At 36.9% G+C, this 16,273-nt stretch overlaps 2 protein-coding genes across 2 annotated transcripts; both read left to right on the forward strand.

Annotated features, from left to right (window-relative positions):
* Positions 1–2,275: 2,275 nt before the first annotated feature.
* Positions 2,276–3,768, forward strand: LOC139900199 (G2/mitotic-specific cyclin S13-7-like). The gene is made up of 2 exons (XM_071882991.1): positions 2,276–2,318; positions 3,443–3,768. The coding sequence occupies exons 1-2, from the start codon at positions 2,276–2,278 to the stop codon at positions 3,766–3,768; spliced, it is 369 nt and encodes a 122-aa protein (XP_071739092.1).
* Positions 3,769–7,693: 3,925 nt separating this feature from the next.
* Positions 7,694–8,952, forward strand: LOC139896476 (G2/mitotic-specific cyclin S13-7-like). The gene is made up of 2 exons (XM_071879117.1): positions 7,694–8,364; positions 8,470–8,952. Exons 1-2 carry the CDS (start codon positions 8,245–8,247, stop codon positions 8,845–8,847), a joined length of 498 nt encoding a protein of 165 aa, XP_071735218.1. The 5' UTR covers positions 7,694–8,244; the 3' UTR covers positions 8,848–8,952.
* The last annotated feature ends 7,321 nt before the right edge of the window (positions 8,953–16,273 follow it).

Below are 16,273 nucleotides of genomic sequence, written 5' to 3' on the forward strand. Positions count from 1 at the left end.
TACAAAGTATTTTTTTCCGCATGTGTATAAATTTAAATTGTAACCGATTTATGATTTTGTTGTATATATTTTGTTAAACTAAAAGTTAAGGTATATGATTGTGGTAGATTAAGAAGATGGGGATGAAGATAGAGATAAAAAAGGACTGGACGAAATTGCCCTCACGTGCCACGCACGCGAGTGTACTTAACGGACTAAATTTAACAGAAGTTAGTTTCAGGGACATTCGTGTCATAAAATGAAAGATAAAGGTCAACGGGGTGAAAAAAATAATATAGAAGTCACCTATGATGTTCGAGTCAAAGTTGAAGGGTCAACGGCACAATTTTATTTTAAAAAAAAATCTGATCAATCTAATCTAGTATCTAATAATAATCATATATAAATGATTATACATAACTATATTCATATTTAAATTTTCATATTCGTTCATATAATTAGTGATTTATTCTAGTTAGTTTCGTAATTATAGGTGCATTTAAGAAATTATATTATATTATATTATATTATATTATATTATATTATATTATACTTATAAAACACACCTGAATTTTTGTCGTTTCAGTTGTTTTGGATTGTCGTCTTAAGTTTGCGTTCACACTACAATCGGCCCCTCAACTTCGGCTCAATTTACACAACGATCTCTCAAGTTTACACCCTGGAAAAGTGTAAATATATAATTTTATTCAAATAAAAGAAACTAATTTCACCCGAATTTATAACGGGCCCTATCTTCTCGTTCGGTGTGAGCTAAATTTTTCCGAGACCACCGTTCAACTCGAAAAAATCTAGCGAACTCAACGGGACTGACTATACGCGGAACGAACACTTCTCAAAAAACGCTAAACACCTCGGACTATCTTCAATACATATACATACACTTAAAATAAACAACCCAAACTACCTACATATATCGATGGTGATGTTTTCATTTTTTTACACAATCTTTCTGGCGTTAAAAATGCAAATGCCATTAGGTATACTAGGTACTAACGACGTGTATCCAAAAACACCTGTAGCAAAACGTTTTTATTTCCGTAAATACATAACGCTACGTCAACTATGATTATGTAACCCGAAAGGCACCGCTGCATCGCGCGGTCCACTTTTCTAGTTATCAACGTACGTAGTAATTATTTTTTTCGCTTGCTATATTCAAAGTGTACATTACAATATTTCCGTAGTTGGTTGTGTACTGCTACTCGGTACGTACTCTTCAAATAATATGTTTTTGTAAGACCAATAACTCCACAATAATAATTCAGGATTTTGCATGTTCGATCTTCTAGTGGAATATTACTACGATATGATTTGGTGAAGAATGAACAAAAGGGAAACAAAATCAAAGTCGCTTGGGAGTTATTCGAGGTCATGTAAACTTGTGGTGTAAGTAATTAATTTTGGGAAGGTTTTTATTCAGGAAACGATTTACTCCGTAGGATTTATGTTTTAGGGTTCATAATATATAGAGCATATATCTCAGCCTCCTTGTAATTATACATGCACCTTAAAAGGTAACCTAATTATTGTTTATTTTCTTAATTACTCCGTAATTCATTAGAAAAGGATGAAGAAAACGATTAAAAAAGATTCGGAATTGAAGTAAACGTTAACGCATTCTAACACTTTAGGTTGCTATCTACTCCTTCAACACTTCCTCCTTCAACACTACAACGCAAACCATTCTCTCCACCAGAAATCGAAATTCTTCAACGTACGTAAAACACGAAATTGTTCTGAATCAGCTGCTTTCAAAATGCTAAGATTAAGATGTAAACCAAAGATCCTCATCCTCCTCCGCCGCCGTCGAAAATTTCAAGTCCCCCACCATGGTAAGGGGCCGTCTGGTAAGTGAACTTATTTAGCAGCTACGACACTGTCTGGGCATCAAAATTTATGTTCATACTACTTTATACTAGACAAATTTAAGATGACTTATATAACGATAAAACATGTAATATATGCAAAAGGGTAAAAGCTAGAGGTTTTTTCCTGTTCGGGCTACCAGAAGAGCGATAATCCGACCTCATCTTCTAATGTATGCAGCCCGGTAGCATTACTTCTTGGCTGTTTCTGACCCTTCTCTAGCCACCACAATAATATTCGTCCTAGACGAGATTCGAACCTGAGAGCTCTTGCAAGGAACTCAGACCCAACCACTATGCTATATCTTGTGATGGTTACATGTAATATATGTGTTTTATATAAACATTAAACAACAATCCAAGCTAGATAAGAAAAAAAAAAATCTATTTTTTTACATGAAGGTCTGATCATGGCGGCTGGCTGGGTAATTTGGAGAAGACGAACAAAAACGGGTGGGTGGGTTGATTAACTTAAACCAATAATTGAGAAAAAGACAGAGTTACAGTTTATATGAACTTAAATCAACAAAAACGGGTGTCCCAACCAATTCGATATAATCTCTTTGGCCGTGACAGTTTATATGTTAAAAACGGAGTTACAGTTAAAAAGTTATAGTTTTGCAAAAAATACCCAAAATTGCTGCTATGTTAGCTGTTGTTACCAACAACGGATCTCAGCCACCAAGTCCCATTTTGAACGCCATTTAACACCCGTTTATACTCCAACAATCCACAATTATTAAATATCATTTTAAAGCATGTTGGGTCTATTTTCTAACCCAACTATTAGCTTTTCTCAAAGCTGGCAAAGTAAGCTCAAGAGTCATTTTTGACACTTTTTTACTAAAATACTAAAAACTTTCTTTTGTCGAGTCAAATTTCAATCCGGCTGACCCGAGCTAATCAAATTCATGTCACGACTCAAAAATGACATTTTAGACGTGTTCGGGACTTCCGTTTTTCAGAATCATGCATATGGGTCAAAATTAGGCTTTATGACCCAATTGGGTTGGGTCAAAATTAGTCAGAACCTTGACTTTTCATCATTTTTCTGTAAGTTTACTATCAAATCACTTCCAAAACTCTTACAAATCAACAAAGCACTTATATAGTTTAACACATTCACACATGACCCAAAAGTTACATTTTTCACCGTTTTACCATGTGACTATTAGACTTTTGACAAAATAATTTTAAACACAATTTTGAACAAATGTTTCAGAGGTTGATTAAAAGACAGTACTAATCAAGTCTAACTATCACAAACCACTTTTCAAGCAAGTCAACTAGGTTAAAGGAGAATTTCAAAGACGCAGTTTTCTTCGAATCTTTGGTGTCAAAAGGGCCGGATTTGATTTATGAAACAAAAGAGCGGGTCTCATAATTTTCTAAAATCATCCTTTGTGCATCTGTAGACGCGTAGGTCTAACAGACCGGTTTTTCTTTCACCTATCTCAATAATGAGGTCTAGATGTCTCCGATTTGTACTAGTCATACACACACACAACCTTTGGATCAGTTAGTTTTATGTTTGAATTGATATGATTAAATTGAAATAATGAACTAATTGAATGCAGTGGCTGATGAGTTGGAGTATCACAAGACCAACTTAGAGTGTGAGATGATAGTTGGTGACTACTTTCATCTGCAACCAGAATTAAATGCTCGTCGGAGGGAGGAATTAGTAAATTGGCTTTTGACAATTCACAGTGGATGGAAGCTAGCCGAAGATACGTTATACATGTCGATAAACATACTTGACCGTTTCTTGTCACTTGAAACGGTTACATTGCATGATTTTTATTGTGGCGGGATAATTGCAATGTTAATTGCTGCAAAATATGCAGAATGCCAGAATATTGGAGCCCCGAATATTTCCGAGTATGTTAATATATGTCACTGAAAGTTTGATAACTCGTTGATCATTCTCATTGATTTCAATTGAGTTATATACTATCATACATGACTTATTCTCCAAGCCTATATCCTAACAACTATCCCATTATTTGTGGGATAATTCTACAATACAATATATATTCCATAAATATCCATATACGCTATACAAATATAAACTACCGAATATAGTCTAAATATATAACGGTTATTACTCCCCCTCAGTCGAAGCTTTAGGAGAACTAATGCCAAGACTGGATCTAAATTCTTCAAACAAAATGCGAGGCAAGCCTTTCGTGAATATATCTGCGATTTGATAACGGGTTGGTACATGAAGGATACGAACTTGACCCTTGGCTACTTTCTCTCTCACAAAATGAATGTCAAGTTCAATGTGTTTTGCGCGTTGGTGTTGAACGGGATTCCCGGATGGATATATAGCGCTAATATTATCACAAAACACCAAAGTAGCTTTAGAAATTGGACAACGTAACTCAAGAAGAAGATTGCGGAGCCAACATGATTCGGCTACAACATTTGCCACTCCTCTATATTCTGCTTCCGCACTAGACCTGGATACGGTAGCTTGTCGCTTAGAGGACCAAGAGATTAAATTATCACCAAAATATACACAATAACCTGAAGTTGATCGTCTAGTGTCGGGGCAACCACCCCAATCCGCATCCGTGAAAGCAACTAAATCCGTAGACCTGGACTTGTGAATATGTAATCCAAGAGATGGGGTACCTTGCAAGTAGCGCAAGATGCGCTTAAGAGCCAACATGTGAATATCCTTAGGATCATGCATATGCAAACACACCTGTTGTACAGCATAAGATATATCCGGGCTTGTAAACGTTAAGTATTGTAAGGCACCTGCTAAACTGCGGTATTTAGTTGGGTTCGAATATTGCTGACCAGAATGCGAGCTTACTTTCCCATTCGTATCGACAGGAGTGGCAACAGAATTGCACTCCTTTAAACCTGCGCGTGCAATTATTTCTTTCTTATAAGCATGTTGGTTCAGAAATATACCTTGGGATGAACGTGTAACCGAGATTCCCAAAAAAGAATATAAGGGACCTAAGTCTTTCATAGAAAACTCATGTGACAATAGAAGAATTAGTCATTTGCGCAACGAATCATTAGAAGTGGCAAGAACTATATCATCAACATATAAAAGAAGATAGGCGATCTCGTGACCGTGATGATAAATAAAAAGTGAATGGTCGCATTTGCTATGTACAAACCCAATAGTAGATGCAAATTTTGCAAATCTTTGATACCAAGCACGCTGTGCTTGTTTCAAACCATAAAGTGAACGTTTTAAGAGGCACACATGGTCCGGATAATTAGTGTCACGAAAACCCATAGGTTGATGCATGTAAACGGTTTCGTTTAAATTACAATGTAAGAAAGCGTTTTTAACGTCAAGTTGATGTATTTGCCAAGACTTAGATACTGCAATACTTAGAACCATACGAATAGTTGCCGGTTTTACAACCGGACTAAACGTCTAGTGACAACCAATGCCTAATTGTTGTGAACGTCCGTCACCGACTAACCGTGCTTTGTAACGTTCAAAAGATCCATCAGATTTCATTTTGTGTCGGTAAATCCACATATATCGTATAACTTGCATGTTAGGTAAACGAGGAACAAGAACCCGTGTATTATTATCCATTAGAGCCTTATATTCGTCGGCCATGGCCTGTTTCCAGTTTGGGTCGGCTAGAGCATCACGTGGATTAGATGGAATAGGAGAAAGAGTGGTGGTAGCCGAAAGGTTAAAGGGAATTTTGGGTTTGACGATGCCCGACATACTTCGAGTGTGTATAGTGCGAGTAGGTGGAGATGGGGGAGTCGAAGATGACTGGGAAGAATTTATAGATGAAGATAATTGATCAGTGGAAGAATTTATAGAATTTGCAGATGGGGATAATTGATCAGTGGAAGTAATCGATGGATTAGAAGAATTGGTGGACTGAGATAGATTATTTGGTGGAATAGTGGTATTATTTGGTGGACTATTATTTGGTGCACTGATGGTATTATTTGGTGTACTAGTAGATGTAGTAGTAATGGGATCAGAATTATTATTATGAGAGATTGGGCCAGGAGATGTTGGAGAATTATTATTAGTGTTATTTGTGGTTGGCGCATGATGTGATGGACTATAGAGAGACGCATAGATGAAAGGGTGAGTATCTTCTGTTAAGAACTTATATGACTCGGGTGTTGGAGGTTTGGAGTTGGCGAAGGGAAAGATGGTCTCATCAAAGATTATGTGTCGAGAAATTATTATTTTATGAGTAGAAATATCGTAGCACTTGTAACCGCGATGATTGGGAGGGTAGCCCAAAAATACACATGGAGTAGATCGTGATTCGAGTTTATGAATTTTGGTATTAGAAAAAAGCGGATAACACAAACACCCGAATATGCATAGATGATCATAGGAAGGAAGCCGGTTATAGAGTTTTTGAGTGGGAGAAATGTTATGGATGACTTTGCTTGGAAGGATATTTATTAGATAGGTTGCCATTGCAAGAGCGTGATGCCAAAAATTATGTGGTACGCGAGAGTGAGCAAGAAGAGTACGCATGACATTATTTATGGCTCGAATTTTTCGTTCCGCCTTACCATTTTGGGAGGAAGTATATGGACAAGAGAAGATTGAGTTCACAAAATTTATGAAAAGAAGTGTTGTTGTATTCGGTACCATTATCACATTGAAGTTGTTTGATGTGTTTTCCAAATTGTGTATGAACATAAGAGTGAAATGCTTTAAAAATAGAAAACACTTGAGATTTGTGACCGAGAGGGAAAGTCCATAGAAAATTTGTGAAATTATCAAGAAACAAGATATAATATTTGTGACCACCACTACTAACAATTGGAGAGGTCCATAAATCGCTATGCACAATATCAAAAGGAGAATATGTAAAAGAAGATGAAGTATGAAAAGGCAATTTAATGTGTTTGCCAAACACACAAGATTGGCAAATTTTATTACTAGAATTCAATTTACAATTAATTGAATTTTTATTTCTAAGAGATTTAATCACATCACTACCCGGATGTCCTAAGCGGTGATGCCACAAATCTTTGAGATAAAGCAATAAAAGCTGATGGAGAGGATAGTTGACGCAACATAGAAGAGTGGAGTGGATAAAGATCGATGGTGCTATTACACCGTAGGATGATGGTCCCCTTCGGAAAATCCCTCACAGTAAAACCAAAAGGATCAAAAGTGATAGAAATATGATTATCAATAGTAAGACGCCGTACAGAAATTAGATTTTTAATTAATTGAGGAGCATAAAGAACATTAGACAACATTAAGGGTTTACGAGTGGAATTTATGTAAGAGTGACCAAGCCCATTAACTGGAATTCGATTACCATTACCGACTAAAATATATTTAGGATGACCCGAATGGACATAAGACAAGAGTTTACCTTGCGACCCCGTCATATGAGAGGTTGCTCCGGTGTCCATGTACCAGTTGTTATCATCAGGCGGGTTCAAGCTCATTGTGTACATGGCCGATTCAATGTCAGTAGGATTGGAGGATGCACCCGATGGAGGATAGGCAGTGTGTTGTGGTCGTTGTGGGCCTAGTAGGCCAGGCTTCCCATTTGGTGATGATCTGGGCCATGGGTTAGTAGGATAAGGACATGTGGTTGAAGCCATGAAGGTTGCTGCGAATGCCAATTTGAATTTTGTGGCCCATTAGCATAATTAAAAGATCCAGCGGCTGAATTAGGAGGTTCAAAATAGGAACTATTGTAGTTATTTCCGGTGTATTGCCTCCTATAGTGGTCCATATTACTCATTGAAAAATATATATATCGATGAGGGAAAAAAAACAATATGTGTCGCCTACTGAGTTCAGTAACCAATTATTGATAAATTGGTTTTTATGAGTGGAGATTAATAATATATATTGATATATTAATATTAACTCTATCTTGAAGAAGTCACGTGGCTAGAAATTCAAAAGCCACTAGAAGGATAAGAAATACGAGATCAAAAAGTGAACACGTCTAGATGTTTTTTTTTTTTTTTTTTTAGATCAAAGTAGGTAAGGAGAGTAATATTGATTAACCTTAAGAGAAAACAAGTTTGAGATCTGAGAATTGAGGCAGCGACCCCTGCTAGGGTTGTGATGTCTTGGAGAAGATGAGGTAAAGCAGGACAAATTTGAGGAAAGAAAATCACACAAATTAATTTGGCTCTGATTACCATGAAAGTTTGATAACTCGTTGATCATTCTCATTGATTTCAATTGAGTTATATACTATCATACATGACTTATTCTCCAAGCCTATATCCTAACAACTATCCCATTATTTGTGGGATAATTCTACAATACAATATATATTCCATAAATATCCATATACGCTATACAAATATAAACTACCGAATATAGTCTAAATATATAACGGTTATTAGTCACGATGCTTACACCATCAAAGATATAATGGGTTACGAGAGACGAATGTTATCTAGATTGAATTACTGTATTTCCCTTCCTACACACAATTCTTTCCTCACTCATTTCATTCAACTCTCTGCTGTCAATTTCAACTCCCCCTCAATTGTTAGTTAGTAATCCCTTCCTTCCTTCCTTAACACATGTTTACTTATATGCTCTTATTTTCGTAATTTATAATTATAATTTATATTTTTATTAATTGGCATGTAGATGGAGAATCTGACGCGTTTGTATGCTGAGCTCGGGCTGATGAATTATGAAATTTCGACAAAATACTACCCTTCAATGTTGGCAGCCGCGGCGGTGTATGTGGCACGCGCCACATTATTATTTGAAGCTGCTAGTCATGATTTGTGGCCTCACGAGTCACTGGAAATGCACACGGGGTATACGGAGTTGCAAGTAATGGATTGTGCAAAGATGATGGTGGCGTATCGTTTGATTGTCAACAAGTATGCAACAAAATTAAGGATCATTCTCGATAAGTACAAATGTGAGACACGAGATGCTGTCGAGCGTTATCCAGCACCCGCATTTCTGTTGGACAGACCCTCCTCCACTCACTCGCAGGGTGATCAAATATGTTAGATGATACTTTCCTTTTGTTCTATTCATTGATTAATTCCTTGATGTTAGCTCTTTGATTGAGCCATGACATTAGCCTTTATGTATGCATTCATGTAACCTCTTGTATGTGTGTGTGTATATATATATATGCACGCGCGCAAATTATGGTTATCAGTTGTGGTAAATAAAGGTTTTGGGAATGAGATTCATATGATCTGATCAACTTTGGAATGAAATGTAGGCTATAGGGTTATCATATTGTACCTCACTCTATAGTAACATAATATAAACAACACAAAAAACATACATAAATCTTACTGCAATTTGTAAACAACACAAAAGCATACATAATCCATGATGCAGGTTAGTACTCTGCACAAAAGCACTTCAGTTCGTCTAAATGTTTTCGGGGAGGGGGTAGGTTAGAGTAGTAAGAAGTAAACATCAACTACAATTGATATACATCTATCGCATAATGGTGTTAACTGGAGTCAGCAATAGAAATGGTGATTCTTGGCACAGACCCAAAGTTCATGGTTACAAACGACCCCCGTTGTGGCGGTTTGGTGACTAGCCCGTCCCAACTCGAAGAAAAATGTCTAATAAGTCGCTCTCTAAAGTCAGGCCAAAGTCAGGTCAACGTAGGTCAACGTCGTCAAAAGTTAGTCAAAGTGAATCAAATCGGTCAAAATTGTCGTATTTAGGTTGATTTTTTATTTTTTTTTATTTATTAAACTAATTTATAACCCACGCTTTCGACGGATAAAAACATGGTTCAATATTAAATTTAAATTCACGAAGTAAAACAAAACGATATTCATGTCACAAATCTAAACCTCGTGATGTTCATGCTCTAGCTTTTAGATCTAGTGCTTTACTCACTTTTCTGTAACATTAGATTCAAGATCCATTGTAAGTCTAACTCTGTAAGGGGAACCCAAATATACCATTATTATGAAAATCGTAACTTTAGAGTGTTCAATTTATATAAATATATTCATAAATTAAGCGGGATTTCGGGATCAACTCATACACATACATAGAGATTGTCACAAAGTAATCCAATCAAAGTCAAGTCAAAAGTATAATTGAAATATCACAATCCCGGCTATATATTGGAGCGAAATCTTATACGTATGATTTAGTATGAATTAATGGTGTCACCATCACCAAAGTACTAACGAATGATAACATATCATAGCCTAAGAGGTGCTGTTTGTTTTTTAAGATATTTTCATCTGAAGATCTGCGAACTGTTGGATGTGCAAAGAAGATCAAAACAGAGAAACAGGTACCAGGTCGCGTTCGGGCATGGTTTGTCGCGAAACGCGACGGTTTGGAACGCGACATGTGGAGCTGGAACGCGACATATCAATCAGTAATCAGGGCTTGATGACTATCGCGTTTTGATCAAGGTTGTCACGTGTGGATGCAGTTCATCGCGTAACGCGATGGGGTGTCGCGAAACGCGACATTGTTCGTGGCCAGCAAGTTATTTGATTTGTTTCCTAATTTTGATTAGCACTATAAATATACCCTTTGTATTCTGTAACCCGATGTACGAAAATCAATAAAAAAAACTCTCTAGTTGCCCGTGGACTAAAGCAATCATACCGATTGCATATAACCACGTAAATTCTTGTGTCTTTTACTTTTCTTGCATTTATTTTGTCCGTTTGTCGTTTGTGGGATCACAATCTATTGATTGGTGATCGTTGTTGGGTCCATAAATTCCTAACAACTGGTATCTAGAGCACAAGGTTCGTATTGGGCGCGATGGCGGACGAAGGAAAGTTTAGGATTGATCGGTTCGATGGGAAAGATTTTGGATTTTGGAAGATGCAAATAGAAGACTATTTGTACCAGAAAAAATCACACTTACCACTTGAAGAGAAGAAGCCGGATAGCGTTAAACAAGAAGATTGGGATCTCCTAGATCGCCAAGCTTTAGGAACGGTTAGGATGTCTCTTGCAAAAAACGTTGCATATAACGTTATTAACGAGAAGACTACGTTTGGGTGCTTAAAGGCACTTACAAACATGTATGAAAAACCTAACGCCGCTAATAAGGTTTTTCTCATGCGTCAATTGTTCAACCAAAAGATGAAAGAAGGTGCGTGTGCTGCAGATCATATCAATGATTTTAACAATCTCATTACAAGATTGGCCTCAGTGGAGATTGTGTTTGATGATGAACTTCAGGCACTGATTTTGCTTTCGTCTTTGCCTGAAAGTTGGTCGGGTACAATTACTGCAGTTAGTAGTTCCACAGGAACCACTAAGCTCGAGCTTGAGGGGATCAAGGATTTGATTCTAGGGGAAGAAACTCGTAGGAGGAATTCCGGGGAATCATCGGGGTCGCTCTTAAATACCGACAGGGGCAGGAAGAACGATAAGGGTACGAAGAAGGGTAAAAAATTCAAAAAGAGGTTTAACTCTAAGGACCGAGAATCTGCGGTTTGTTGGAATTGCAATCAAAAGGGTCACTTTAGCACTCAATGTAAGAATCCAAAGGTGGATAAAGCTAGGGTGAACTTCACTTCCGAGGATACGGATGAAGCCTTGGTGTGTTGTGTTGAAAATTCGGTTGAAGCTTGGATCATGGATTCGGGTGCATCATTCCATGCTAATCCTAGTAAGGAGATGATGAAGAATTTTAAGGCGTATCGGGGGAAGGTGAGATTGGCGGATGACAAACGCTTAGACATAAGAGGCATTGGAGATGTGATATTGAAGACATCCAATGGTTCCAATTGGACTTTGAAAGATGTGAGGTATATTCCGGATTTGAAAAGGAAGCTTATCTCTATAGGTCAATTGGATGAAGAAGGTAATCATACTACCTTCGGTGATTACAAATGGCGTGTTCTAAAGGATGGTTAAGTCGTGGCATCGGGACATAAAAGGGGAACTTTATATATGGTCGAGGTGTTCGATGATGATGAGGTTAATGTGACGAGTAATGTAGGGGCCGATTCTACTCTATGGCACCGAAGACTAGGGCATATGAGTGAGAAGGGGATGAAGTTGCTAGTTTCTAATGGGAAGATTCCGGGTTTGAAGAAAGTGGATATCGGGTTTTGTGAGCCATGTACTATGGGGAAACAAAAGAAGGTATCATTCGGGAAATCGGGAATTGCGCCAAAGAAGGAGAAGCTTGAACTTGTTCATTCCGATGTCTATGGACCTACAACGGTTGAGTCGCATGGTGGTTCCCGCTACTATGTCACCTTCATTGATGACTCCACAAGAAAGGTATGGGTTTACTTTCTCAAAGTTAAATCTGATGTGTTTTCTACTTTTAAAGTGTGGAGAGCTGCTGTTGAAAACGAGACTAACTTGAAAGTTAAGTGCTTGAAATCTGACAATGGAGGAGAATACAGCAGTAAAGAATTTAAAGACTATTGTGCGGAACATGGTATTCGTATGTTGAAAACTGTTCCTTAAACACCACAGCACAATGGGGTTGCCGAACGCATGAACCGGACGCTCAATGAGCGGGCTAGGAGTATGCGGTTACATGCGGGTCTACCAAAGATGTTTTGGGCAGATGCCGTGAACACGGCAGCTTATTTGATTAACAGGGGACCCTCAACACTTTTAGAGTTTCGAATTCCAGAGGAAGAGTGGACCGGTAAAAAGGTGAGTTTGGCTCACTTAAGGGCTTTCGGTTGTAATGTGTATGTGAAAACCAAAGACATTGACAAAGACAAGCTTGAAGCAAAATCAAGAAAGTGTACTTTTATCGGGTATGGGTTGGATGACATGGGTTATAGGTGTTGGGACAATGAGGCAAGGAAGGTGATTCGTAGTAGAGATGTTACTTTTGATGAAAGCTCGTTGTATGACACCAAGGTAACGGTTAATTCTAGTCATAGTCCGGTTATGCTTGATAAATTTGTTGATGTGAATACAGGTTCTAGTGGGAGTTCGGGAAGTATTGAATTGCCAATTGACGGTGAGGATCAAAGTGATGGAGATGATTCGGAGAGTGGTGCTAGCTCCGAAAATGATGAGAGCTCTATTGGTGGGGACGATGGTGACTTAACTCGATCACCACCACCCGTTACTCCACCATTGAGACGCTCTAGTAAAACGCCCAAACCTACTGTTAGGTTTTCTCCATCGGCAAACTATTTGCTCTATACCGAAAATGGTGAACCCGAGAGTTATTTTGAAGCAAGACAATCTAAAGAATCCATACAGAGGGAGCTTGCTTTGAAAGAAGAAATGGGGTCACTTATCAAGAATAAGACATGGTCTTTAGTGAAATTACCTCCAACGAAAAAGGCGTTGCACAGTAAATGGTTCTTTCGGGTCAAAGATGAGTTGAACGGGAAAAAGCGGTACAAAGCTCGGTTGGTAGTTAAGGGGTTTCAACAAAGAGAAGGAGTTGATTATAATGAGATCTTTTCTCCGGTTGTGAAGATGACTACTATTCGCTTGGTTTTGAGTATTGTTGCTGCTGATGACTTACATCTAGAACAATTAGATGTAAAGACCACATTTTTACATGGGGATCTTAAAGAGGAGATTTATATGGTGCAACCAAAGGGCTTCGAGGTAGTTGGTAAAGAGAGATGGGTTTGCAAATTAAAGAAAAGTCTGTATGGGTTAAAACAAGCACTACGGCAATAGTACTTGAAGTTTGATGAATTTATGACAAGGAGCGGTTTTACAAGGAGCGAGTCGGATCATTGTTGCTACTTGAAGAAATTCAAGTCCTCCTATATTATATTGTTGTTTTATGTTGATGACATGTTGATTGCAGGTTCGGACATGTTAGAGATCAACAGGTTGAAGAGAAAGTTGTCTCACGCTGTCACGACCCTACTTTTTCCGTTATCTTTTTCAGTTAATTATTTAACAGCCGTTAACTGTTAGTGTGCCACGTCATTTCTATGACCTATATTATTATTAGTTTTGTAATAATATATATATATTAATATTAATTATTATGTGTTATGTGAATATTTGTATTCATATTTTAAATTTATACGTTTCTACGTCTCGCGGATTTCCATCCGGCGAATCTTTTTGGTTTTCAAACCAACGGTCGAGTTTTTGGGACATTTAAATCCTAAATATTTTAAATATGATATTTTAAGATCATATTATTATATAGTGTATTATATTTATTTTTCGTCGCGCGTTTGTTATCTTTCCGGATTTTTAATCGCGTAAGTGCGTTTTCTCGTTTCGGGACTCGTTCTGGCTTTCGGGCCATCAGGAAATTACATTTAAGTGTGATGGGCCAAGTGGGACCCACCCCACCCCTAGAATCGGCCGAATGGATGGGGAGGGGATATCCCCTTTTGTTTTCAATTTTTCTCTCATTTATTTTTCATTCCATATTTTCCATCTAAACCTAATTTTGTGCTCTCCTCCTCTCTTCTTCTTTTTGGGCGACACCACCATCAACCTTCATCATCATCATCATCTAAAATTATAGCTTGGATCAAGGAGTAATTAGTATAAACGCGTTCCTCGTTTCGTTCTCTACGCGATAACATTAATCGTTTCTCGATTAGGGTATAAACCCTAACCCTAGAACTTTCAATTTTTCATTTATTTTCTGTATTTTGATGTTTATTTAGTAGTATGATGTTTGTGGATTATTGTAATGGTGTTTGTATGCATAGATGTACTCAAAATCACATGTTTTCGGTTTGTAAAATTCTGGACAGCAGCTAATTCGTGTATTCTGAGTTTGTGACTGATATAAATGTTAAAATAAACTATTTAGATGAGTTCCTCTCATCAAGACATTAATTTTAGACTCCGGATTCATGTCGTTTCGATTCCCGGAGCCCTAGTTATGATCAAATTACTATTTTGTTAAAAATTGAAATGTGGATTGACATGAAACCAGGTTTAGTCCGACTTTGTGATCTTCCTTGGAGTCTTTAGGGTGTGTTAGTGTGTTAGTACTGATGGTGGGACGAACTTTCATGTTCGGGTCACCTAAATCCGAGCCACGGTTCACCCGTTATGACTAAAACACGGTTTTGAGAAAATTGAAGGTCCAAGTGGTGTCTGTAGTGACCCGAATTTTTCCATGTTTATATATATTAATTGAGATTGATATTTACATGATTAAATGTTTCTAACATGTTAAGCAATCAAACTTGTTAAGACTTGATTAATTGAAATATGTTTCATATAGACAATTGACCACCCAAGTTGACCGGTGATTCACGAACGTTAAAACTTGTAAAAACTATATGATGACATATATATGGATATATATATATAGTTAACATGATACTATGATAAGTAAACATATCATTAAGTATATTAACAATGAACTACATATGTAAAAACAAGACTACTAACTTAATGATTTTTAAACGAGACATATATGTAACGATTACCGTTGTAAAGACATTTAATGTATATATATCATATTAAGAGATATTCATACATGATAATATAATAATTTAAAATCTCATTTGATATTATAAACATTGGGTTAACAACATTTAACAAGATCGTTAACCTAAAGGTTTCAAAACAACACTTACATGTAACGACTAACGATGACTTAACGACTCAGTTAAAATGTATATACAATTAGTGTTTTAATATAAATTTATACACTTTTGAAAGACTTCAATACACTTATCAAAATACTTCTACTTAACAAAAATGCTTACAATTACATCCTCGTTCAGGTTCATCAACAATTCTACTCGTATGCACCCGTATTCGTACTCGTACAATACACAACTTTTAGGTGTATGTACTATTGGTATATACACTCCAATGATCAGCTCTTAGCAGCCCATGTGATTCACCTAACATATGTGGGAACCATCATTTGGCAACTAGCATGAAATATCTCATAAAATTACAAAAATATGAGTAATCATTCATGACTTATTTACATGAAAACAAAATTACATATCCTTTATATCTAATCCATACACCAACGACCAAAAACACCTACAAACACTTTCATTCTTCAATTTTCTTCATCTAATTGATCTCTCTCAAGTTCTATCTTCAAGTTCTAAGTGTTCTTCATATATTCTACAAGTTCTAGTTACATAAAATCAAGAATACTTTCAAGTTTGCTAGCTCACTTCCAATCTTGTAAGGTGATCATCCAACCTCAATAAATCTTTGTTTCTTACAGTAGGTTATCATTCTAATACAAGGTAATAATCATATTCAAACTTTGGTTCAATTTCTATAACTATAACAATCTTATTTCAAGTGATGATCTTACTTGAACTTGTTTTCGTGTCATGATTCTGCTTCAAGAACTTCGAGCCATCCAAGGATCCGTTGAAGCTAGATCCATTTTTCTCTTTTCCAGTAGGTTTATCCAAGGAACTTAAGGTAGTAATGATGTTCATAACATCATTCGATTCATACATATAAAGCTATCTTATTCGAAGGTTTAAACTTGTAATCACTAGAACATAGTTTAGTTAATTCTAAA

This window comes from Rutidosis leptorrhynchoides, chromosome 3 (genome assembly GCF_046630445.1).
Source record: "Rutidosis leptorrhynchoides isolate AG116_Rl617_1_P2 chromosome 3, CSIRO_AGI_Rlap_v1, whole genome shotgun sequence".
Lineage (NCBI taxonomy): Eukaryota > Viridiplantae > Streptophyta > Magnoliopsida > Asterales > Asteraceae > Rutidosis > Rutidosis leptorrhynchoides.